The sequence below is a fragment of the Uloborus diversus genome, chromosome 2 (assembly GCF_026930045.1).
Source record: "Uloborus diversus isolate 005 chromosome 2, Udiv.v.3.1, whole genome shotgun sequence".
NCBI classification, from domain to species: Eukaryota; Metazoa; Arthropoda; class Arachnida; order Araneae; family Uloboridae; genus Uloborus; species Uloborus diversus.
Genome location: NC_072732.1, coordinates 88,547,820 through 88,575,198, shown reverse-complemented (window position 1 = coordinate 88,575,198; position 27,379 = coordinate 88,547,820). Strand labels below are relative to the sequence as shown.

Below are 27,379 nucleotides of genomic sequence, written 5' to 3'. Positions count from 1 at the left end.
GTCGCTCAACCAAACTACCAGTTTTCAACCATCGATCCATAACAGCAGAAAGTTATTAAATCATAAAAATCACCAACACGATTATAACTTCACAAACAGAGTAGCAAGTTCACGTAGCAAAACCAATTGCAAACAAAATCACTTGTTTTCAAGCATCTCTAAAGTATCTCTAAATACGTCTGTTAATAACTATTTCCCCAGAACTATGAGCATGCTGATGTTATATATTTTTGAAAACGAACAGATGGGTAAAATCCAGTAATAAATTTTAAGTTTGGAGCCTTTTGCTGTCATGTCTGCTATTCGATGACTGAATTCGACGGAAATTCCCGAGTTATATTTCAACCAGATTAGAAATAATACCCCTATGATGCATTGTTTGAGAATTCTTTATTTTTTTCGACATATGTATATTATGTATATTGTTTGATTGACTCCACGCGATGGCGCCTTTTTAAGGTCATCGTGATCCCCGCCACAGCTTAATCGTTTCTGCACGGCGCCTCGGAATAAAGAAGGAAGGATATCTCTTTTTGTTGTCTATCGAAAAAAAAAAAAAAAAATGAGAAAATTTCTTTTTAACCAAGATTATAAAACCGCTGAAAGATTTTTTTTTTTTTTTTTTGAGCTTAATACAAGAGTCTGACGCGTTTTCAAATTTAAAAAAAAATTGGTAACAATGTGTGCAAATTGAATATTTTATAATTTTTTACCAAACTAGGAAAAATCCGCCATTGCACCGAAATTTTCGCGAACCCCCTTCCTGCACCTCACGAACCCCTGGGGGTTCGCGAACCACCGGTTGGGAACCTCTGGTCTACACCATTTCTTTTAAACTATTTTGTACAATTTTTCATACTGTAGGGCATTAAATGAAAAAAAAAAAAAAAAAAAAAATGGGAGTAGGGTTAGTGATCAAAAACAAACTTCACTAAAAGCCGATATGAGCAGATGACGGGGTGCTTCTCTTTTCTCCTCTCTCGTTTTTCATCTCTGTCCATTAATTTCCATGATTTGTCGAGCAAGCAATTTTTATTTTGTTTGATCTTGATTTGCAAAAGAATGCATAACTTTTGAAAGACTTTGTTTGCCTATTTTTTTTTTTTTTTTTTCATATTTTTGTAGTCTCAATTATGTAATATAAGGCCTCAAAATAAAGATTTTTTTTTTTCAAAAATTTCGCGGGAGAAAAACTCCCGGACCCCCTGCAATTATGGATGTTCTACATCCGACTTAAAGGGACACTCTCCTGCTATCCTTACCACTACAAGATGAATAAGAAAAATAATAAGAAATTAAAATAAAATAAAAACAGTTCAAACAGTGGAATCATTAAAAATCGAGACAAAAAGTCTTCTATGTTAACATTTTAATGAGTTTGGTGTGTCTATGTATACTATACGTGTGTGTGTGTGTTAGGGCAATGTGCTAATCCGGGCCCCTCCCGAAAAAAAAATTCTGGATACGGCCTAGACTATAGTAGTTCTTTAAATATCCAAGTTTGGTTACAGCGGCAAGAACATCTTTGCCTTGGACGTCTTTTGTTATTTTAGAGCCCATGGGAGTATAAGGACAGTCTTCAATGGTGGAATTGTCATTTGATCTTAAAATGGAAGGACTTCCACGTTCGGATGAAGTGGTTTGTCATGACCGGACAAAATGAAAATGGTATCTACTTTGCCTAATCCGCTTTACCCTTCAGATACATTTTTGAGGTTATCCCAAATTACTAAAAGCCAGAGCGTCTAAACTCGTCGTCTGTGGACAGTTGAAAGCTACATAATCATGCATCAAATCTGACTCATAACAAAGAACCTGTCACAAATAGTATTAAAGTTATAAACGAAACACTTACCTCTGCAAAATAATATTATTTTCCCAAAAACATACTCTGTCCGCTCACTGGCGCTACGCGACGCGAACTCGTCAAAACGTGCTTGCCGCACAAGGAGCGGCAAAGATGACCTTTGCTTTAACAACACGGCTGCCGGCTAGCGAACAATTTGGGAGTTATAGGCAATATTCGCTTTGCTCAGGTATCCACTTTAGCCGGGTTTCCCCTAAAGGTGGAAAAATCATTTCCTTGCGGAATAACAGATGAATTAAAAAAATAATTGTTGCCACTTCAGAAACTTGCAGCAATTCCAATTGAAATAAAATATTCTATTTAAGAATAACTGTTTCAGATGATATTTTTCACATTATTTACTAATAGACTGTTTTATACTTCTAGGTATTGAAATATATGTGGAATTAAATCCTTTTCATGACATTATAAGCGAGGGTGTAGGAAAATTTTATAGAGGCTATAACAAAGTAACGTGATGTGTTAGATACCTGTATCATTTAGCAATTTTAGTTACAATTAAAAAAGTAACTCAACACACGTGATAGTATTCATGTTAGAAGAAACGTATCACACAGTGTAATTAACTAATAAATGTACAGTTTATACAGTCATGCAGTCATTGGAAATTAATATTTCCAATAGCACTTTCTGCAATCGGTTAGAAATAATAACCATCGTGTACCTTTATATTTCGCTAAAATCGAAACCATCAAGATTTCATATTTTGTATTTTCTTGAATTATATTGGTTGCCAAATTATGTTGCAATTTTCAAACATTTCCCCCGACAGCTTTCTTTCAAAACGAGGAGTGAAGGAAGAAATACTGGCCTTCGATGCCCGCAACATCTCTCCGGAAATCAGGGAAAGTGTGGAGAAGTTGCTTAAGAAAAATGCAGAATCTTTTGATTCGAAGGTCTGTAGGTGGAGGACTCTTTTTCAGTTACCACAAGCATTACTTGATTTGAGAAATGCTTGAAGAATTCAATGAATGGAATAATTACGGTCTTTTAATTGTATTTTCATTCTTTCAGAATGCCAAACGAGCATCTGCCGCCGCTGCTCCCCTTGCTGCTTGGGTAAAAGCCAATGTTATCTACTCACGTGTATTGGAGAAAATAAAACCTTTAGAGAAGGAGCAGGGAAAGCTTAAACAGTATGTATTATACTAGAGATCCTCTATACGGAGAGATTGGACAACAGCACGCCTATCTCCGTCAAGTGTTGTCAGCTCGAAATGTTGCGCCGTGTGAATTTTTAGCTTTCCCACGGAATATAGGACATGAAATCTTTAAAGAACAGACTGATTTTTTTTTTCTCCTCGTATCTTCATTGAACGGAGTAAACGTCAAGTCTGTCAATCCGGCGCTATTCGTTTCGTATCGTCATAGCGCTTACAAAGAAATAGTTTTTTCTCAAAAACTTGTTCATAAAGATAGAAAACAAACAGATATTTGTGATCTGCACATTGCATTTCATAATATCATAACTAACTTTCAATTTTTTCGATACAATGTACAGTGATATTTGGAGCAGATGCATTACGGTCTAAGGGGAGTGAGCATCTTTGGACATAAGATGGCCGCCGTTCCGAAGTTGTCCAATCTCTCCGTATTTAGGATCTCTATATTATACCTGTTCTTCAATTTCCGTTTTATTAAATGTAGCATTGTTATACTTATAAGTTAATGTAGTTTCTTTTGAAAAACATAATCATAATAAAGAAATCATAATTCTTAAAAATACAAATATTTTTTTTTAAACCCAGAAACATGTCAAACCAAACATCAGCCGAAAAGTTACAGATTGAACTGTGATTATAAACTACAAAAGAATTTTTTTTTTACCTCTACCAGCTGTCAAATCTTCAGACCTTTTGACTTTTAAGTCATTCTTCTATTAAATGGAAACAACTAAATGCCATCAGTGTAGAAGCGGAAGAAGTAAACCTCCCACAACACTTGATTTTAACTCACGTTGCCCATCCAAATTGCGTATTTCAAACAGATCCGAGAGATTTTACTTCCCACCCCCTTCAGAAAGTAAAGTCTGACTGCGCTAGTGAATATGAAGGGCACAATTTACAAATTAAGGTGTACACTCAAATCGGTTGAAAATTATAAATTTCAATGCTATACCTAGACGAAAATATTTTTGGAATTCATTCAAGCATTTTCCCATTATTTTATGTTCTTAGGTTTTCAATCGATGGATTGGTATATCGATTTTAGCATATTTAGCGTTATAAAATAATGTCTGAGTTAAAAACAGTAATATTGTAATATGTTACATACACATGCCTCGAGGCAAAGTACCAAGCAAAATAAAAACAGCAACTTAAGACGAAGAAATAGGTATTAATTACATGTTTTTAGAATTATCCGGCATGCCGTAAAATTCGGGGGCACCAGATTTTCAATAACACTTGCCTGGTCCTTTTCGGCATGCCGGAAAAAATCGATGTAAAGAAAATATAATTAATACTATAAAAATATATGTTCAACTTTATTAATAAACAGTTTAATTTTGTAAAATATATTTACTAACAATATCATTTGTTATTTTAACAAGAAAAAAATTATTTAATAACGAACAATATTACAAAAATTTAATTAAAATTAAGTAAGCATACATTTAAGCAGTAAGTTACCACCCCTAAACTAGTGCTCAAGAATTTACCATAGCTAGTCAATAAATAAAAATTAAACTTACTTCTCTGAGAGGAACGTAAAATAATTTATTAAAAAAATATTAACAAAACTCAGTAACGATGATTGCCTCTGAATTTCATTACTTTATCGGAATATAATTAAATACATTAATAATGAACTGCCATAAATAACAAGCACATATTATGCAACACATTTTTTTTTTTTTTTTTTGAAAGAAGGTTACATACTTTCGGTATTTATTTATTTTTTCCTTACAGTGGTTTTGCTTTCTGATTGGAACTGAGTGGGGAAATTTACTTTGGTTTTGTTGCAAAATAAGCCTCAAATTATCGGGCATACCGGAAAATTCGAATTTATCGGCATGCTGGTCAACCTCGCTTTTTCTGGCATGCCGAATAATGCGGGGTAATACGGTAAGTATGTAGGCTTTTAGTACATTAAACAAACATGCAACTTAATTCTGTAAAAGTGAATGGCAAATCGCACAGAGAAGATAAACTTGCAACAAAAAATTTCACTTTTTTGCGTGAAAAAGCTATTACACGTGATTTCTTTTTAATTGTACTTCAAATTTACTAAAAAAAGGGAAGCAGCTTTTGATTTGACTTAATGTCATGCTGCCCTCCAGTGCTCACCAGTCACAAATGTGTTTAAATATGAAAATGACGGGGTGAGTCAAACGTCCCCAGTCTCCCCTACTTATACCGCATTTTGGAATGTCAAACCTCCCACTGTTTACATAACGTACTTACATACGTTTTTTAGAAGAAAAAAGTAGTATTGTATTCTTTTATGTATTATTTTCCTTTTCAGTAACTTAGCTTCGACTGAGAAACGCATTACAAAGCTAAGTTCGGCATTGGTGGATGTCGAGGAGGAGGTCTCCGTGCTGAGAGATCGTTTGAACAAATTCACGAAAGAGGCAGCTCAGATTGAGATTAATCTAAAGAAGGCGAACGAAACCATCGCTTCAGCCCAGTCACTTGTTACCAAGCTCGAGGACGAATACAGCAGATGGACTTTGCAGGTTTGACTGCTTTTTGCATTTTTGAACACGTTGTAAAAAAAAAAAAATGTATATACGATTGAAATTTTGGGCTGGTAAATCGCACTAAAGAAGTGCTGTGCTGTTGGGTTTTCCTTTCAGGCTAATACATTCACGTAAAGTTACATACAATGCAAAAACTACGAGTATGTTTTGAGCCGCCCCCCGCCCTCCCAACTCCTTCAAAAAGAGAAAAAAAAAAAATTCTTTCGGATGTCATGAAAATGTTTTCTATTCGCAATGCAAATATATTATAGAACTCACTGCAGTCTCAGTGTAATGGCGGTTAGCAGAGGTAAAACAAAGACCCACCAACTTACGTAGGATATAGCATGCCTAATAAGAGATCTGCCTTTTCCGCGAAAAACTGAAATGTTTTACCTCTTTGGATAATTTCTTAAATCACCGCAAGGTGCCGTATTCGAGCTTTAGAACTGCGAATATCTTTAAAATGAATTCTCTGAAAGTCTATACATATCAAGGGATGCTTCCTGATTAAATTATTGACTACGGCGTTGAAATCTATTCAGCATCTGTTGATATTGGGACTTCAAAAGTACTATATATGTAGTTCATAAGTGTTTTGCATAAATTGTTTGCTCTTTTTTTTTACTTTCTTCTATATCTAATATGTATAAGAAAGTATTGAATTCGTGCAAATTTTCGAATTTCGAATTTTGACGGATTCGAACGTTTTGAGGTGTGCTGAGTCCATTTCGACTATTTTTGGAAAATGTCTGTCTGTCTGTGCGTGTGTGTGTGTGTGGGTGTCCGTGTGTGTGTGTGTCACGTCTGTGTATGACCAGTTTTTTGTGGCCGCTCTACAGCAAAAACTACCGCATGAAATCGAACGAAATTTGGTACACATATGTGCCCCTATGTGAACTTGTGCCCATTGGTTTTTGGCGCGAATTCCTCCAAGGGGGTGGAGCAATGGGACGTTTTTTGAGTTACAAGTGCTTGCTATTCCTCAGGAAGTAACTGGCGGAATCAAACAAAATTTGGTCCATATGTTGCCATTAACAGGAACAGGTGCTGATTCAATTTTGGTGTCAATAACTGAAACGGGGGTTGAGCTATAGAATGTTTTTTTCCCGTCAATTGTGACTGCTGTATCTCAAGAAATAATGAACGGAATGAAAGAATAATTTATCGGCAAGTAGCCCTTAGCGGGTATAAGAGCTGATTTTATTTTGGTGTCAACAGCTGAAAAGGGGGTAGTGCAATCACCCGTTCTTTTTTTCCATTGTGAGTGCTCTATCTCAAGAAGTAATGCTATGTTCTGGTTGAAATTTGGAATATATGTGAATCCATATGCAAACAGGCTTTGGTTCAATTTTGACGCCAATCGCTCCAAGAGGTGTTGATTTTTTTTTTTTTTTTTGCAAATAAAAATAGCTTTATAACTGCAACAATAAGAAACATAAATCGTAATAGATTGTCGTCTGCGTATTTCTCGTGATTTTAATTGTATGGAAATGATCGGAAATATTCATAGACTAATAATAAGAGTAGACCGAGCTTTCCCAGACTTGCTGATGAAAAAATTGGTTCATGGATACATCATGTGACTAGTGGAAGGCTTGGCGAAAACTTTGGCGGCATGGCTGCTAGATGGCAACATTATCTATAGTATGGCATTCGACATGTATTTTGAGACGTAATGTATTTTCATTATAATTTTTTTTTCCAGGTGCAGAGATTGAACTGTTTTTCTTTTAGGAATGCAGTATTTTGGCATTAGTTTTTGATCACAGTTTTCAGTAACTTTTATTTCATTTGGAATTGCTACGTCAGCGTTGGCGTGGACGTAATGGCGTAAACGTTTTGCGATAACGCAAAAATGTACTAATTGGTATCTTAAATTGAAATTTTAGGTAAAAATCTTACCGTTTGCTGATTCTTTTTAGGCGCTTGCATCTTTAATTGCTTATAGAGTTATTGAAATTGACTAAAGAAATTGCACAATACGATCTAAACGAAAAACTCACTATAATGTTTACTAATAATAAAGCTGAATGTCTCTCTGTCCGGAGGATGTATGGATGTCTGGATGTCTGTAGGATATCTGTAGGATGTCTGTGACGCGCATAGCGCCTAAACCGTTCGGCCGATTTTCATGAAATTTGGCACGAAGTTAGTATGTAGCATGGGGGTGTGCACCTCGAAGCGATTTTTCGAAAATTCGATGTGGTTCTTTTTTATTCCAATTTTAAGGAAAAAAAACTATCATAAATTACGAAATTATCATAACGTGTAACCGTAACATGGGCACAAGCCAATTGGCGAGATACGAAATTATCATAACGTGTAACCGTAACATGAGTACAAGCCAATTGACGAGAAAATTCACAATACATTATTTGTAAATACAGGCGAACTAAAAGATCTTTTAATTTTTCTATTACGGGCGAAGCCGTGCGGGTACCACTAGTAACAAAATATTTACAACTTAGAATAACAAATTTACAAATCGGACTCCATAAAAAATCATTCTTCCGTGTTCCATCAATTCTATTTATTTTATTTCTCGTGGACGTTGATCGTCTGCTACGATCAATGCCTGCTGCTGCTAGGATATCCACCAGTCACGTGGTTTGGTTTATGAGCAGCAAAAGGGTTGCCATAGCTCGGTCTACTCTTATTATTAGTCTATGGAAATATTATCTCAATGATTTAAAATTTTTAACTGTTGCCATCTTATGTTTGTTAACAAATAAAATATTTGTAATTAATTCAAGCAAGGCTTTTAAAATAACTTGTAATTTTCGCTCTTTGCTTTGCTTTTGCAATAATTCAGACATTGGGATGGTCGTCAAGTTTTTGCATGTGTAATTTTGTTTTTGTTGGGAATATTGCTTCCTCGTCAAGCATGGGGAGGGATCAGAAAAAAAAGAAAGAGAAAAATATAGAAGAAAGTTTTGTGATGGCCACAACATACTAGTTTTAAATGTATGTAAGGCGTTAGGCGCAGGGCCTAATTTCTAACAAATGAAGCGTGGAGTCTTCAGGTACTACGTTTATTGCTGGTAGCCTGAACTGTGACTAATGTGTAGCGATTCACATTAAATTGAAAAGAAGTAAGTATTGAGGTCCTGCCAGCTTTCCTGCCAATCAAGCTCTGTATGAGAGCAGATAAAACTGTTACAGATCAGGACCACAATTAAACATCACACCGAGAAAAAGCACATAGAAACGAGTTCTCATGTATTTTAAATATTCAAGTACATAAATACACTGCATGGATTTAAAGTTTTTGTTTTTAGTTTCATATGGTACTTTTTAACACTCGTTGTGTACGTAGGTTTTGAAAGCAATATGTTACGTTAAGCATTAGTTTTAAACAAAGCAAATAAAAGAAGACAGAAACGAATGCAAGTATTTAAAATGTAAAATACTTTCTACTATTCACAGCTTCAAGAAATTGACCAGCAGCAGAGTGAATTGCCATTGAAGACACTCTTAGCGGCTGCGTTTGTCACCTATCTGTGTGGAGAACCGGAAGACAAACGGAGGTCAGTGATTTTATCGTGGTGCAAGGATTTTGGAGTAAAGAGGTTTTCTCTGGAACAGGTCCTCAGTTCTGAAAGAGAACAGCTCATTTGGAAGAACGAAGGTCTGCCTTCTGATGCTTTATCAATTGAGAACGCCATCTGCATTTTACAGGTGAACATAAGTTCTTTTTTAAATACTTTAGTTCTCTACATAAATTGCAGAAAGATTAAATATTTTTGTAGGAAATATGGGAAACTCAAACTTCATTGACAAAAATTCAGTGCACCTCTGAGACTTTTGCATAAAGTTGTGTGATTTCGCTTACGTATTTTCTTTTTCTCGAAATCCGAATTGAAATTTATTTCATTTATTGAGTAGTTATGAAATGTTTGAGTGATCAATAAAAAACTTTATCTTAAAGTATTTTTTTAAAACAACTTAAGTTGAAGTTTTCTAAGCAACATCAAAATTGCTCAAGCAGCAAAAAGAATTACTGTCACATGTTTCGGGATTACAAGGGGTCTTCAGTGCAAAACAACAGCATATTTATGACAAGTCGTTCGAACAAAACGTTCATCTTTTCATCCGTAAGCCTTTTTTTTTTTTCCATTTTGGGAAAAACTGAACCTCTTCCTTTTGAAAAGGATTAACTTCTAAAGTTTAACATGCCTGTGCAGTTTCTTTCAGTTTATCTCTTTATTTTGATTTATCTTTCTCAGAACTATTTTTCTTTTATACATTTCCAGAATTCATTAATCCCTTTCTTAATCGATCCCTCTTCTCGAGCGACAGAGTGGCTCAAGAACCATATGTCGAATTCCCAGCTGGAAGTCGTGAGCCCTCACGTAAGTAAATTTCTCTATTTCACTTAAAATATTTTTGTTGAATCTTAATAACGATAGACTTGTCGAACTATATTAAAAAGCTTGTATGAAGATTCCATCCGCTTGAATTTACAAATATGTTTCAGGCTGGATGATATTAAGCTTTAAATTAATACGTTTTCAAAATGGTAATTATTATTTTTTTCTTTTTTGTTAAATAACTTATGAACCAACTTCTGTTGGATATTATCTTCCAGTTAAATTGATAATTGAATAAATATAACCAAAGGAAAATAATAGGAATTTGTACTAAACTTTCGCTTATATAGTGTTCCACAAAGCTCTACTTTAGAATCACAATATTTTGCTATACTTCGTTGGTTATACTAAGGCAAGAGAGTGCCGTAATATCGATTTAAATGAGTATTTATTTATTTATATTTGCTTTCAAATCTTTGTTAGCTATTGAATTATCAAATAAAGAAGAACAAACAAAAGCTGTGAGAATGTTCATTAATTAATACTATTCGTATTTTTTACGCTTATCTGTCTCATCTGTGTCACGCTTTCGATTTTTCTGTTTCGTTTAGGACGCCACTTTTGTGACTTCTGTGGAGATGTCTGTTCGGTTTGGGAAGACTCTGCTCATTCGGGATGTGGATGCTATCCATCCGATGCTTTTCCCTCTTCTACGTAGGGATCTTGTCAATCAAGGTAAAGACGTCCTTTTTGCATTAATCTAGAGCATTAATTAAGTCATTTACGAGCGTATTTCCTTGTAAAAGTCATGTACAAAAAAAAAAAAGTTAAAAATATAAAAGCATGAAAAAAAGTTGAATATCCTTAACTAAATTAGTATAGTAATAAGTCTTGGAATTCTTAAAACAAAGAAAATAAAAGATGAAAAGGCGAGAAAAAAAGTCTTTTGCTAAATTTTTCGGTAGAGTATTTTCAAAGTTTCATGTTGTATAAATATAAAATATGTGTATTTTTTGTGCAGTAATTCTGAAATCTTGATAGTGTGTACAAATAAAAAAAAAACTGTATCCATAAGTGCACTAAACCATAGATATTGAAAAGTGTGCTTGAATTCAAAAATATCATACGAAAATATAACCCTAAATAGTATGAAAGAAAGAATTGGCCATTACTTTTATAGTAACTAATTGTCGTGCATTTGAAAAAGTGCTAATATGTTTTAAATAATTTGCATTCCATGCTAGTTGATATACATAATCATTATCGAATAAAAATGCGAGAATGGAAGTAGGCTAGCTGTATGTTTAAAACAATATTTTAATACAGTATGATTTCTTTCAAATTTTCTGAGTACGTTCTGTATGACTAAGTGAATGGACTATTTGAAAAGAAGAATCAAGGAAGTAAGAGCTAACCTGGCAGCATTGTGAAGGCTACGTAGATCCTAATCATAGCACTGAGACGCTGCCAGGTTAGGTTGACTTGGCCTAAACTATAGTTGAAAACTAATTGAATCTATCTTTGTTCTGATATACTTCATATTTCTCCTGGCACTTGCTGCGAATTTGTGCTTTTTAGACGTTGTTACTTTACGTTACTTTAGTAAATGTGTGTTCCTTTTTGTGTCTTTCTTTATAGGTCCAAGATATGTGGTGCAAATTGGTGAGAAAACGGTGGATTACAATATGCACTTCAAACTGTTTCTAGTCACAAAATATTCAGAAATCGAGTTACCTCCCAACTTTCGTGCTGTTCTCTCAACTGTAAATTTCAGCACCACTAGGGCAGGACTCACTGGACAGGTACGTGTTATTATACATATATTTATAGCAGAGGTGATTTCTTGCCGGAACGCCGTTCCAGTGCTGCTATTCCAGGGGTGCCCCCCTAAGAGCAAGGGCGTTCTCCTGAATATCGCGAAGCCCCCCCCCCCCACCCCCAAAGCAAGAGCCCCCCAAAAAAGTAAAAACTACCCCTCAACCCCCCCCCCCCCCATTAAAGTTTTAATGGCGCAGTCTGCGCCTGGCTTTTCTCGAAATATAAATTTCTTTTTCATATAAATTTCGTCACGACTCGGAATTCAACTATTACTCGTTGGCATTCGGGTACTGGAGGAGAATTTACGAATTCAATCCTGATTTATAGTACTTAGAATATTCACTACACGGTGTTTTAAATTCATGTATCGATCATTTCTATTTGGTACGCTTTGGATACTACAAAAATTTGATAAGAAAAGTGTTAGCATTGTTTAGTCATTACTGATTACCTTAGGAAAGACATTTTGCTTCTGCATAGGAATTTTTAAAATATACCAACAGCTAAATCACTCCACATTACTAATCCTTGAAAACCTTTTCGCACTTTTTCTTACGCAATATTCTCAAACATTTCCTATTGAGGACTAATTTTCAAAGTAATGTCTCATTGCAATCATGTCATCTTATAAATCTCATTCAATGTGGGTTTTTTTTTTTCTTTTTTCTTTTTGTCTTATGTAATCACCAAAAATATTTGTTTATGAATATTTTTTGTATTATTTATTTTTTCTATTTAAAATGGCTAGTAATAAGACAATTGAAAATTACAGAAAACATAGAACAGGAATAAAAGTGACATCAGAAAATCTAACTGAGGGCAGCTCTCGCTGCACAATAATGCTCCCAAATTGAAGTCTGAGAAAGAGCAGGCGGAGGAGTTGCAGGTCCATATCCTCCCTAAGATCACATAGAGGACAAAGAGAGTCCGGTAGAACATTGATGCGGTGGAAGTATTTTTGGAGGGAGTCATTCCAGTGATGAGACGGAAAATTGCCACAGATCGCTTTCTGGGTCGTTCCGGTATTTTACGAATTTGTTCGATCCATGGTTTATTTTCATTTTTAAATGTAAGGTCCTAAAAAAAGAAAGTCGTGAAGGTTTTTCTGACAATTGACTTGATGGTGCGGAAAGGCAAGGCAGATTGAGTTGTTTGTAGTACAGAATATGAATAATTTGTTTGATGTTCATAAAAAAATAAATGAAAAAGTAATTATGTTGCATTATTTTAGTAATCCTGAATAATATTTATAAAAAATGGTTGTATTAAAAAAAAAATGTGTTTTTCCTCCTCGTGGTTCATCTCTCTCTCTCTCTCTCTCTCTCTCTCTCTCGCTCTCTCCCTTTTCCTATCGAAATTAAGCAACTTAATTAGATGCATCAGTTGGATACAATTTTTTTTGCTTCAACAAAAGTTTAAGTTATTTAATTTTTTTTTCTGTCTTATTTTTTCTTTTAAGTTTTCTTTCCTTCGTTTCCCTATATATTTTCATTCCTTAAATATTTCTCTTTACTTCTTAAATATGGATATCAATGTAACTTTGAGGCGTATAATTAACCTTTAATGGGGAAGGCTTGGATCATAATCCTTGAACTGATCTTAGTGGTACTATAGGATAGTGCTTCATATCAACCTCTTTGAGGGAAAAGGAAAAAAGGCATTTTGTGTGCTTACTGTAATGAGTTTGTCTTCATTAAACGCTGCTGCCCATTCAATAAACGCATTTAGAGCCAGAGATGGGCAGTAATCCGAATCCGAATTTGATTCACAGCACCTTAACGTGTCAATCCGAATACGAGTACATTCGTATTCACAAGTGTGAATTCGAATAGATTCATGTTTGCTAATCTGAATCCGAATACGAAATTCGGATTCATACCTATGAATCTGAATCCGAATCTATTCGGATTCAGACCTCTGAATCCAAATCATTTCTGATTCACATCTAAGAATACGAATCCATTTGGATTCACACTTGGATTCACTGAAAAATTCAATTTAAAAGGTCAATATAAATAAGTAAATGTTTCTTTGTACCTCGCTACAGTTCGAGTTTTGGGTGTTAGCGAGTTTTGGGATGTATATTTATTGGCGTCAAACTAAGTAATTGACCCGAAAATGAACTTCCTACTATTTGGAGCCCCAAGTCGAATACTACTGGACCCAGGTTTTAGAAGTTCATAAAAAGTTAAAAACCATGATTTTATGGTCATGAACACTAAAAATGTTCGCTAATTTTTCGTACAGTCAAGTACCCATACTTGGGACTGTTTTGAACTTTTACCTCTATTAGCATATTAATCATACGTTTTCCATTCGAACGAAGTATTTTATTTTCAGGATGTGCCTTACTACGTCCCTTCAAGACAAGGTATAAGTGTGTAGATTTGTCCCTTTAAAAATAAAACAAAAAAAAAAATTTTCATTCTCCCAAGTTAGGGACTTCCCTAGGGGGTTCGTGATAGCAAATTCTTCCCTAGCAGATATCAGACTAGCTTTGAATTCTTTCACAATATCAGTGGAGTGGAATCGCTGTAAATGGCGTATTAAATTCGAAGTATTCAAAATGTTCACTTGAACTTCTTAAGTTTTTGAGGGAACATTCGCATCACATTTTAAACATAAAGCTCGAATAGATTTATGAGAGGCTCTCTCTAGGGAAATAGCTTCGGCATTATCACTCACCGGCTTGAAAAAAATCACCACTTAGTGCTGATCTAAGCGAAAATCGCAATTTCTGAAAAGGTTCGCATTCCGAATTCAGAAAATTGTCATCGGAATAATAAGTAATCTTACTAAAAGAAACAAAAGAAATTCAAATTGTTATTAAATAAATGTAATTGAAACCGAAGAAAAATATAAAAAAAATCATAGTAGCAATTAACATTAAAAAGAAAAAACTTGCAAAGTATATAATATATATGAAACGAGATTACCTTTCAATTATATTAAAAAATAATAAATTAAATTAGATACGTATCTATTAAGAGTTAAGCTTACAGTGGTTCAAAAAAACTTTTTTTAGATAGAGTCCAGGACACACCCTATTTTTTTTTTTTTTTTTTTCAGACTTACTAATAGTATTGTGGTGTAAAAGTTTTAGTTTCTTATTTAAATTTTAAGAGGGTTTCTCAATTTAACATTAGTCGTAGCATGGGAAATGTCACAAATTTGGAAACATTTAATTTCCCCAGCTGTGTTTTTGTAAATAATTTTTTTTGCAATGTATATGCATATTACTTTTGTATATTATAATATGTAGCATTGTTATTTCAGTTCAATGTAATTTTTAACGCCCCTCCCCAAACTTACGATGTTTGGGGGAGAGAGTTGAGCACTTTCTTTCAGTTGAAATAAGAAGTCAAAATTCTTCCGGCATATTACTATTCACAAGTCTAAAAATATTGAGGGGTGTCCTGTTATCTAAAAGGAACTTTTTTTTACATGTATTTTTGAACCACCCTAGTTAAGCTATTTACTTATTCACTAAAAAATAAACATGCAATCCTCCTCAACTTACAGTAAGTCAAAACAATAGGGGAAAAAATTAAAATTAATTTGAATTCTGAAATTTTGAATTCAAATTATGTTTTTCGCAATCACAAACTGAGAAAGGACCCTACTCATTGGAGTTATTGTTTCTAGAAACAGCCCCTGTCCACCCCCACTCCAACCAAGCCTGCTCTCCTCCTGGGCGGTTACGTGTGCATAGTTGTGTGTGTAGACTTGTGTGTGTGCGTAGACCTGTGTGTATGCACGTAGGCGTGTGTGTGTATGTGTGTGAGTGTGTGAGCGTGCGTGTGTGTAGGACATGGACGCCTCCGACCAGGAGAAGCGGATAGCTCTGCACCGGAGCAGCCGCGCCGCGCCGCCTGCAGAGGATGGTGGGCGGTGGTGCTGCAGCGGCCCGTGGTCCAAGCTGAAAAAGGCACGGAACATCAAAAACAGTCAAATGAGAACAATAAGCAATCGTGATTGCTCAAAAAATATGCAAGCGTTTTATAAGATAAGAGTTCTAAAAAGCAGTCTTCTTTTCTGTCCTTGATGAGTTTTATTAAAATATTTAAAATACAAGAAGCATATAGTTTGCTTTTTTTCTTCGAGTATTTTATTTCAAGTGTTATTTTTCCAAAAAAAAAGAAAAGGAAAATAAATTCAATTTTCTACGCTATTTTTATTCTTTCTAAGTTTATGTACTTCCATATTATTTCCTTTTTTTCCTTAGATAAAAGAAAGGTGTTATTTATTTTGATTGTTAAAAAATTTCTGGGAAATACACCCATATGCATATGGGACTTCATATTGTAGCAAGATTTTATCAAGCTCAGATGTGTAGTTATTTTTTACTGATTTCTGAAGTACTCAAACTTAGAGTTTATGAATTTTTAACTATATATAGGAAAAGAATTATCTGATTTAACATCTAACTTGAGCATTTTAACTTGTTAGTATATCAAATACTATATTTAAATAAATTTAAATTTCAAAAATTCTATTTAAACCAGAAAAATCCGATTTAAATAAAAAAAATCCGAGTTTATATATATATATATATATATATATATATTTAAAAATCCTGATTTTTATCAACCCTGTTATGAAGTAAGATCCAACAAATTAAACACTATTTTATAATCTGTTTAATAAAATATGTAGAGTTTTTTGCTGTTCTTGAGTACTGATTAAAAATTTCCCAATTTATCTGTTGAAGATCACTGTATTCTGTCAGTGCATTGTATTTTTATACATCATTCATTAAAACTTTTTATACAGTTTAACCTCAAATTATTTGACAAAAATTCCCAGCAGATTCCGTCGTTATTTCCATTTGAAATTGCATTTGAGGAAAAACATCAGCAGCTTTGAAAAACATTTAGCGCCGCTTAAATTTCATTATGTTTCATAACGAAACTACCGTTATTGCCACTCTAATCTCTCTCAAACCGGTCTCCGTGCTTGGTCATGGCGGCCAATGGAAGCAGTATACGAGTCGTTCCTCTACCCTATTATAAGTACTCTTTGGTATACAAACAAGAACGTTTTCGCAGTAGTCAACGGTTGCGATAGTTGAAAATAAATGCGAAATACAAAATACAACCTAGCTTTCTTTTACGCATTTTCTGTTTTTTCGTGAGAAATTTGGTTAGTAGAACTGTTAGTAAATAATAATCTTTGTGATCGATGCTTCCTTCCGGAGATAGAGTGTTGAAATGTATGTTTGTATTATTGAATAAAAAACCGTTTTCTTCCATCATAATATATTTGTTCTTTTTTTTTAAACGAAACGTTTCAGAGAGAATCTGCATTTTCAACGGTACAAGTATCTGTAACATCAACAAATTTTTACAATCAAATTTGGTCCTTTGTAACATCAATCACTGTATATTCATTATATTTTAAAGTTGTGAAATTGAGATAAATTATCTGTGGTAAAATTATATAAACAAATCAAGTTTCAATTTACATGACTTTGGTAGAATTCCACTTTTAAAATTTTTGGACCCATAACAATATCGTCACTTTTCTTCAGAAATTCACTAACACCGAAAACTCGACCTGCAGTGAGGTACAGACAGACATTTATTTATTTATATTGGGCTTTTGAATTGAATTTTTCAGTGAATCCAAGTGTGAATCCAAATGGATTCGTATTCTCAGATGTAAATCAGAAATGATTTGGATTCATAGGTCTGAATTTGAATAGATTCGGATTCGGATTCATAGGTATGAATCCGAATTTCGTATTCGGATTCACACTTGTGAATACGAATGTATTCGTATTCGGATTGACACGTTAAGGAACTGTGAATCAAATTCGGATTCGGATTTACGAATACGAATCTGCCCATCTCTGTTTAGAGCAGTGTTTTAAATGTATACGTTTTTATTTCATTTCATTGTTTCTTCAGCTCTTAGCAGCGGTATTGCAGAAGGAGAAGCCAGAATTAGAATTGAGACGCTCGGAACTGCTTCGTCGCGAGGAAGAGATGAAGTTGCAGATGACACAATTGGAGGAATCCCTTCTTCAGGAATTGGCCTCAGCTCGAGGTAATATCTTAGAAAACGAAGAACTGATCGCATCGCTCAACAAGACGAAAAGCAGCAGCAATGAGCTAGCAGCTGGCCTTAGAGAATCACGGGAGCTACAAACCTCGCTGGAAGAGGTAAATTCAGTAAAAGCACCAATAATGTTTAGGTATATGCTTGGGTTTTCAAAGAATAATTGTGGGATAGAGGAAATATTTATGCAAACTGAACGATGTCCCTTGTCAGCAGAAGGTAGTTTAAAAATCACATTCATATTATAATTCTTTTAAAGGAAGTCTGGAAGCAAAATTTGTTGTTATAACTTTTGAAAGACGATTTTTACAATTAAGTAGCAGTTTGGTGTACCATTACAAGAATACCAGTTAAATTTATTAAATTGAAAAATACTTTCATGGTTGAATGAAAAAGAAGTACAAACTTGATAATTACTACCAGTGAACTGTTACAACGGCAATGAGTCATTACAGTCACCAAGATTTTGAATTTGGATGTAGGTGGATAAAACGGAATTCGCGCATGACATGCGATGTTACGAAGAGTTCAGAAGTAAAGGGGTGTAGATGGAAAATAATTATGGAAAACACTTATCATTTTTTTTCGCCAGGGTTGTTAGTGGACAGTGTTAGTTACAGGTGCTGCTGTCCAGTGTCATTTCGAAAAAAAAAGGAACACAAAAAGTTTTGCTCTTTTGTTTTGGTAAAAATATTTTTTTCATTCTTACACTCAAATGCGTCGTATTGCATCACCTTTTTTGCCTTACATATTAGTTTAGTAGAACGAAACTAAACTCAGCTGAAAAAATAAAAATAACAGCAATCATTTCAGGATTTTTACAAAATGTATGCAGATTTGCGTGAAAGCTAATTTCCAACGACTGTCTTTTACTTTCCCAGGTATCTTTCCAATCATCAAGAGAAATTGATATTAAAAGAACTGTTTGCTATTAGAGCAAACAGTGAATAAATACAATTTTATTTATTTTATTTTTTTTATTATAATTTTTTTTTTTTTTTTGGAGTAGTTGTTGACAAATACTAGAACATATTATACTCGATTGCAAGCTTTCTTGGCTATGGAGAAATGAGCTGCGGCCAAGTGAAGGAAATAGTTCCTTGCGCTTTGCCAGATAATCGGGGGAAATTACGCACTTTGCTTTAGAAATCGGATTAGTTAGTTAAACCGACGCAAAAGGGACATTTTTTTGTCATAATTTCTGTGAATCGTTAAATATTTTCAATTTTAAGAGCGGTGCAGCGCGGATCCATACATTCATTTGCAACTGAACGAACCAGCCAATCAGAGCTCGCAAACAGTTGGCGATCTCCGGATATTCTGCGTTTGCCGCGATTTTGCTCAAGTGCTCCACTCTCGTTCGCTCGTCGTCCGCTGTAGTTCACTATTTTCGCTCGTTTTATTTTCTATCTTACTTGCTCGTTTTTCTATTTTCGTATCATTCATTGATAATGGAATCTACGACGCCAAAATTGAGCTATGTGTTTCAGCCACACAAGCAAGGCAGCGCTTTGAAGAGCTCTGCAAAGACTATAGTTATGAATGTGTTTCATAAATTGCGAGTAAGGACTCCCAACGATTCTGTCACTGAAATTTTGGATAAAACTTCGGACTTGACAGGTGTTTCAACTCGCAGCATCTTACGAATGCGAAATGAATTTAAGATCCAAACGGTTTTGTTGCCTAGCATTCCCAAGTAATCACTTTCAAATAAAAATAGAAGTATAGTGTTTTGTTCGATCTCAGTTATAAAATAGTAAAAGGAATGTAACAATTTAGTAAGCGGAGACCCGTATCTCGGGTTTAAACTTATGAGGGTGTTCGGCAAATTCAAATAAGTTCTGGAGCGAAAGCACGAATCCAAAAGATCCGATGAAACAATCTAATGTTTTTTAAAAATTATTATTAAGAATATTTCTATAAGCTTAGTTCTCACTAAAAAGTATGGAACAAAATAAGTGTAAATGATTTCTTGGTTACAACACTCAATAATTACAGTTACTAATCTTAAAATATTCATATTAAGGGTAACTCTAAAGCAGCCAATAAAATTTAAATTAAAAATTTAACGAAGAAGAAATATAGGTATAGCAAAAGCTATTCGTACAAATTTATATCATGCCGTATCTTGGGTAAAATTTGCTCCTGACGTATATGTGCCCTATTTTCGTTGAAATTTTATTGATGAAATATAATTAAAAATATATTCGGGAAAATTTTCGTAATTAAAGTATTTATATTTTTTATAAACTCTGAAATCAAATTCGGGTGACACCTACCAGATAGGTGTTACCCGGGACAAACGACCCCCTCTCAAGAACTTAGACTTAGAAAAAAAGCTTTTTTTTCTCTCTCAAGTTACAGCTTTCAAAAATTGAAAGCACACGATTTGATCAATATATATTTGTCAAACATTAAAAAGGGGCAAATTACAAGTAATCCTTTTCAATTTAGAAAAATAGGGGGAGGGGGAATTTTTGAGTCATCTCACTTTTAAAGTCGTAACTATTGGAAAATTTAATTTTTAAATTGAATTTCTTATGTTGTATGCATTTTGGGTTAATAATAAAATACAAAATGCGAAATTTTCATAAAAAGGAATTCTTTTTTCAATCTCTGTTTTGTGGTTTTACCCCTTCCCCTGAAGGGGGAGCAGGAATTGAGAAAATAAAATAAAAATAAAAAAGTCCGGAGTTGGAGTCGGAGTCAGCCACTTCAAAATCCAGGAGTCGGAGTCGGCCATTTTCCTTCCGACTCCGCAGCCCTGGTTAATCCCATAAATAGGCAGAGCTGCATACACATGTTTCGAGTTTATAGGCGTGCGCACGGGGGTCACCAAGGGTACCGTGGTACCCCCATTAGCTCGTAAAAACAAAAGTTAATACAAAAATGGCTAAAATGTTAGATTTTTGGTTTCATTACCTTCTTACCTCCTACGCTTTTAAAATGATTTTTTCTCACAATACTTAAAAATTTTCCTTAAGCAAGCAAGTATGGGAGCCTTTCCCATTGTAATTTCAACCTCCCTGTACAGTGGTACCCCCATTTTTGAAGTCCTGCGCACGCCTGTGTTCAAGTTTACAAAGAACCTCTCATTGAATGCACCAAAACAATTACATCTGTGAAATTTATTGAAAGCCTATTGGTACGTATTTTACTTTTATATTTAAAGGTGCGTTGGATAACGTAATACAGTTGATTAAGATCATTCTTGATAAAGTAGCCAAAACTAAGTTCAAAAGGAAATTGGAAACCCAAAATTGCTGTGTCAATTTAAAGTTGGCTAAGAAGGAAGAACTAGTATCACTTCATCCTCAGTAATAACTCCAAAATCATCTGCAACAAGTCAATAAAAATCGACACAATTTCTTTTAGTTCTTGCGAATTCAGCAGTATTTTTTTTAATTTGTAACATCAACTTTCAACAGTAATTTATGGTTTTCTTTATGTAAGTTTCACAAAGACAAAATCACCAGTTTTAGTACTTCTGTAGCTGAACTACCAATTCATACTAGATCGTCATAGTTGTTGTGTATTTCACTAATATAAATATTTCATCAGAGTTGCTATTGATTATAAATTCCTCACTATTAGGATTGGACCCACTTCCTATATAGTAAAAATGTACGGGGTAAGTGAAACCCCTCTTCTTAAACACTTATTAACAATAAAAATTCTTACTGCAATATGCACTTTAAGTTAAACTATACACAAAAGTTTAATTATTATAAAAAAAAATAAAAACTAACCTGGAAACACTTCTTTGAAAAATTCTTGCTGCAATATGCACTTTAAGATAAACTATACACAAAAGTTTAATTATTATAAAAAAATAATAAAAACTAACCTAGAAACACTTTTTTGAAAAATGTTGCTTAAACTCGCAAAAAAAAAAAATCAGATGTTTTTTTTTGGACAAAGTTCTATGACCTAGAAAAAAATTCCGAGAAACCCAAAATATATGCAAGACCAATCACTGTAATGAAATATCATATGATCAGTGTAAAAAAGTATAAAAGCTATATCCATATTTCAGTTTTAAAGGGGTGACCCACTTTCCCCCAAACAACCCCAAAAGTAATTTTTAAAAAAGTTTCTTGAATATTTTAATTGCATTGCATTGCTTGAATATTTATCATTTCAAGGGCATTTTAAAGGAATTTCGAGGTTATCAAAAACTTACCAGTGGGAATCATAAATATATTGTGTTTTTTTTACCCATCCCACTTCTGCTTTTCTTTGTTTCAAAGTCCTTTTTATATATCAATACAAAAAATACTTTCCTGCAGTTGAGGCTAACCTGAACTGGCAGTGTCTAATGATGTGATTATGATCTGCGTAGAATTTATATTGCTGCCAAGTTAGGTTTGCCCTAACTATAGTGATGTATTAATGAACAGTTATTAAGTCATAGAAACTTTGGTTGAATATATTGAATGATATTTTTACATTAGAACTGAATAAAAATAAAAATCAATAATTTTCGATTTTGAAGATTCCCCAGTAAATTTTTCTGGCTGCGCTACTGACCCACGAGACCGAGTGGATGCCCCCCCCCCCTCCTTGAAAAAAAAAAGAAAAAGTAATCATTATTCATTCTCTGTAGTGTAACATACTTGATCACATAATAAATTTATGTAGAAAGTTTATGAAGTACATTTTGCAAGTTTTTCTTATAGCGTAAGAACATTAATTACATTGCTTACCTAGGTTTCTTTTTTTGAGTAAATTTTAATGCATTACGATTGTTTTTGAGAAAATTTGTCAGGCTTTTTTTGAAATAAAAAAAAAGTAATAATTTCTACCAGTAACGACTTTTATATTTCTGAGAAGAGGAAATAATTTTTAGAACAAAATACTTGAATTAAATACCGTTTTTTATAAAGTGGTGGGGGGGGGGGAGCATTTCTTCTTCTTTATCTTCTTTACTAATAATAAAGCAGAAAGTCTCTCTGTCCGGAGGATGTCTGTAGGATGTCTGTAGGATGTCTGTAGGATGTCCGTAGGATGTCTGTGACGCGCATAGCGCTTAAACCGTTCGGCCGATTTTCATGAAATTTGGCACAAAGTTAGTATGTAGCATGGGGGTGTGCACCTCGAAGCGATTTTTCGAAAATTCGATGTGGTTCTTTTTTTATTCAAATTTTAAGAAAAAAAAACTATCATAAATTACGAAATTATCATAACATGGAATCGTAACATGGGCACAAGCCAATGGGCGAGATACGAAATTATCATAACGTGGAACTGTAACGTCGGTACAAGCCAATTGGCGAGAAAATTCACCACACATTATTTGTAAATATACAAGCGAACCAAAAGACCTTTAATTTTTCTATTACGGGCGAAGTCGTGCGGGTGCCACTAGTTACTAATAATAAAGCAGAAAGTCTCTCTGTCCGGAGGATGTCTGTAGGATGTCTCTCTGGATGTCTGTAGGATGTCTGTGACGCGCATAGCGCCTAAACCGTTCGGCCGATTTTCATGAAATTTGGCACAAAGTTAGTATGTAGCATGGGGGTGTGCACCTCGAAGCGATTTTTCGAAAATTCGATGTGGTTCTTTTTTTATTCCAATTTTAAGAAAAAAACTATCATAAATTACGAAATCATCATAACGTGGAACCGTAACATGGGCACAAGCCAATTGGCGAGATACGAAATTATCTTCTTTACTAATAATAAAGCTGAAAGTCTCTCTGTCCGGAGGATGTCTGGATGTCTGTAGGATGTCTGTTGGATGTCTGTTACGCGCATAGCGCCTAAACCGTTCGGCCGATTTTCATGAAATTTGGCACAAAGTTAGTATGTAGCATGGGGGTGTGCACCTCGAAGCGATTTTTCGAAAATTCGATGTGGTTCTTTTTTTATTCCAATTTTAAGAAAAAAACTATCATAAATTACGAAACTATCATTACGTGGAACCGTAACATGGGCACAAGCCAATTGGCGAGATACGAAATTATCATAACGTGGAACTGTAACGTCGGTACAAGCCAATTGGCGAGAAAATTCACCATACATTATTTGTAAATACACAGGCGAACCAAAAGACCTTTTAATTTCTCTATGACGGGCAAAGCCGTGCGGGTACCACTAGTTACTAATAATAAAGCAGAAAGTCTCTCTGTCCGGAGGATGTCTGTAGGATGTCTCTCTGGATGTCTGTAGGATGTCTGTGACGCGCATAGCGCCTAAACCGTTCGGCCGATTTTCATGAAATTTGGCACAAAGTTAGTATGTAGCATGGGGGTGTGCACCTCGAAGCGATTTTTCGAAAATTCGATGTGGTTCTTTTTTTATTCCAATTTTAAGAAAAAAAAACTATCATAAATTACGAAATCATCATAACGTGGAACCGTAACATGGGCACAAGCCAATTGGCGAGATACAAAATTATCATAGCGCGGAACCATAACGTCGGTACAAGCCAATTGGCGAGAAAATTCACCATACATTATTTGTAATATTCAATACTAGTGGCACCCGCACGGCTTCGCCCGTAATAGAAAAATTAAAGGTCTTTTGGTTCGCTTGTATATTTACAAATGATGTATGGTGAATTTTCTCGCCAATTGGTTTGTACCGACGTTACAGTTCCACGTTATGATCATTTCGTATCTCGCCAATTGGCTTGTGCCCATGTTACGATTCCACGTTATGATAATTTCGTAATTTATGATAGTTTTTTTTTCTTAAAATTTGAATAAAAAAAGAACCACATCGAATTTTCGAAAAATCGCTTCGAGGTGCACACCCCCATGCTACATACTAACTTTGTGCCAAATTTCGTGAAAATCGGCCGAACGGTTTAAGCGCTATGCGCGTCACAGACATCCTACGGACATCCAGAGAGACATCCTACAGACATCCTCCGGACAGAGAGACTTTCTGCTTTATTATTAGTAAAGATAAAGATTCGTATCTCGCCAATTGGCTTGTGCCCATGTTACGATTCCACGTTATGATAATTTCGTAATTTATGATAGTTTTTTTTTCTTAAAATTTGAATAAAAAAAGAACCACATCGAATTTTCGAAAAATCGCTTCGAGGTGCACACCCCCATGCTACATACTAACTTTGTGCCAAATTTCATGAAAATCGGCCGAACGGTTTAAGCGCTATGCGCGTCACAGACATCCTACGGACATCCAGAGAGACATCCTACAGACATCCTCCGGACAGAGAGACTTTCTGCTTTATTATTAGTAAAGATAAAGATTCGTATCTCGCCAATTGGCTTGTGCCCATGTTACGATTCCACGTTATGATAATTTCGTAATTTATGATAGTTTTTTTTTCTTAAAATTTGAATAAAAAAAGAACCACATCGAATTTTCGAAAAATCGCTTCGAGGTGCACACCCCCATGCTACATACTAACTTTGTGCCAAATTTCATGAAAATCGGCCGAACGGTTTAAGCGCTATGCGCGTCACAGACATCCTACGGACATCCAGAGAGACATCCTACAGACATCCTCCGGACAGAGAGACTTTCTGCTTTATTATTAGTAAAGATAAAGATTCGTATCTCGCCAATTGGCTTGTGCCCATGTTACGATTCCACGTTATGATAATTTCGTAATTTATGATAGTTTTTTTTTCTTAAAATTTGAATAAAAAAAGAACCACATCGAATTTTCGAAAAATCGCTTCGAGGTGCACACCCCCATGCTACATACTAACTTTGTGCCAAATTTCATGAAAATCGGCCGAACGGTTTAAGCGCTATGCGCGTCACAGACATCCTACGGACATCCTACAGACATCCTACAGACATCCTCCGGACAGAGAGACTTACTGCTTTATTATTAGTAAAGAAAATGAAAATCAATTGCTATTCTGTCATACCGCTCATCGGATTCTCGACTGAAAGTAGATCCTGCTTAATAAGTCCCCCCCCCCCTTCTTCTGCCGAGCGTACCAAACATTTTAATTTCTCATTTTTATCCCGTAAAACTGTGATTCCATGTACGGGCTCGACTCTAACATAAAAATCAGTTCCGTGTGAAGTATGCCAAAGCGGATTAATTCGCCAAGCAGGAAACTGCGAGTGCGGTGTCTTATCGGAGATCCTCCTTACAAACCTACAGGCGGTCTTTTCACTCAGTGTTTTTCCTCCGCGCGTAATGACGTCACTGACAAGTTAACTTGCAAGCTAGTATAATCTGATGTCAGTAAGAAAACCCAAATTTTTCGCACTAATGTGAATTCATCAAGTTTAAAGTGAATGAGTCTGCTGATGATATTTGTAAATCGGTTATTTGACTGTGGTACTGGTACTTCTAGTCATTCGCTTCACTTTTTTTTTTTTTTGTGAAGAAGATAAATTTTGAGAAATAACTAAGAATGTTATTATTATTATTATTTGTACTTTAAATGAAAGATTTAAACAATTAGTTTGATTTTTTCGTCTTTCGCTCATTTGTGTAAAATAGGAGAGAAAAGTGTATCTTCCTCTGGCAGAGTTTGGAAGTTGCTTGTATTTCCTTATACGTGAGCTTCGAAAATTGAACAACATGTACTGTTTCAGTTTGACATCTTTCTTCAATTTGTTTCACTCTACACTGGAAGCTCCAATGGTATGTATTATCTTTCTTTTGATCGAATGCACATTTATTTTTTTCACTACAGTGAAAACTGTTAAGGTTACCTGTATGAAACAGAAGTAGTTTCTATTGTGTGTTAAAAGATATAAGGATCATTCTTCAAAAAGTGTAACTTTTCTGTCACACGCCTTTTACTGTAAAAACTTTAAGGAACAATTCATTTAACAGTGATTTTTAATCCCATCAGAAATATATCTATTTAAACCTGCCAACAATTTTTTAATTATAATTTTTATTGTAGTTTACATTTTTATATTTTTGGTTCACAACATGTGAATTCTCACTAAAAGTATATACTTATTTATTGATTGTTCCTTTCACAAGTGTCTCAAATACTAGTTGTTTAAGTATATTTATTTTTTTAATGTTGTGTTTTAGTTTGTTTTAGTAGGACAAGAAGTTATGTCACACAATAAATTCTCACCTCCGTTACCTAAACATAAAAAGCCATTCCTTATTAACACGTGGCAGTAATGACATCAAATTTTATTTTCCATGATACAAGAGAGCCCCCCCACCCCCCTCCTTGTTTATTTTCAGCAATAGTTGAAGTTGTGAGATTTTTGTCGAAAAACAAGAGGATCTATTTTTTTATAAAAACTTAGTGTGGTTATTCTGATTTCTCACCTTCGTGAACTTGAATTTTAAAATTAACGTAAAAAAAGAAGTGAACATGCTTTCATATCCTTAACATATGCAGATTGTAGCAACGAAGGAAAAAAAATCCTTAAAAAATGTATCTATTTGGCCTACATTAATGGAAAATTCCTCATCTCCGTGACAGACCTTATCAATGTCATTATTTCTGAGGTGAAAATAAATGATGGGGGGGGGGGGGAGTACATCAATTATAGGCATCTACCAAAATTAAATTGCCAGTGTATCCTCAAATTTAATAAATACTATTTTTTAACATGCATTTGAAACTACTAATTAAGGCGTACTGTAATTGAGCGAGCTTAATATTATATTCCCACAAATCATTAAAATAGCTAATTGTTTGCACAGTTAGCAAAACTACAGTAGACC

At 34.5% G+C, this 27,379-nt stretch overlaps 1 protein-coding gene across 1 annotated transcript in view; it reads left to right on the top strand.

Annotated features, from left to right (window-relative positions):
* Positions 1–27,379, top strand: part of LOC129235279 (cytoplasmic dynein 2 heavy chain 1-like) — a 288,399-nt gene that overhangs the window by 208,986 nt on the left and 52,034 nt on the right. The window contains 9 exon segments of the mRNA XM_054868999.1: positions 2,640–2,763; positions 2,882–3,003; positions 5,333–5,546; positions 8,979–9,230; positions 9,806–9,904; positions 10,474–10,597; positions 11,501–11,664; positions 17,590–17,844; positions 26,180–26,323. Of these exon segments, the coding sequence (XP_054724974.1) occupies positions 2,640–2,763; positions 2,882–3,003; positions 5,333–5,546; positions 8,979–9,230; positions 9,806–9,904; positions 10,474–10,597; positions 11,501–11,664; positions 17,590–17,844; positions 26,180–26,323 (1,498 nt within the window).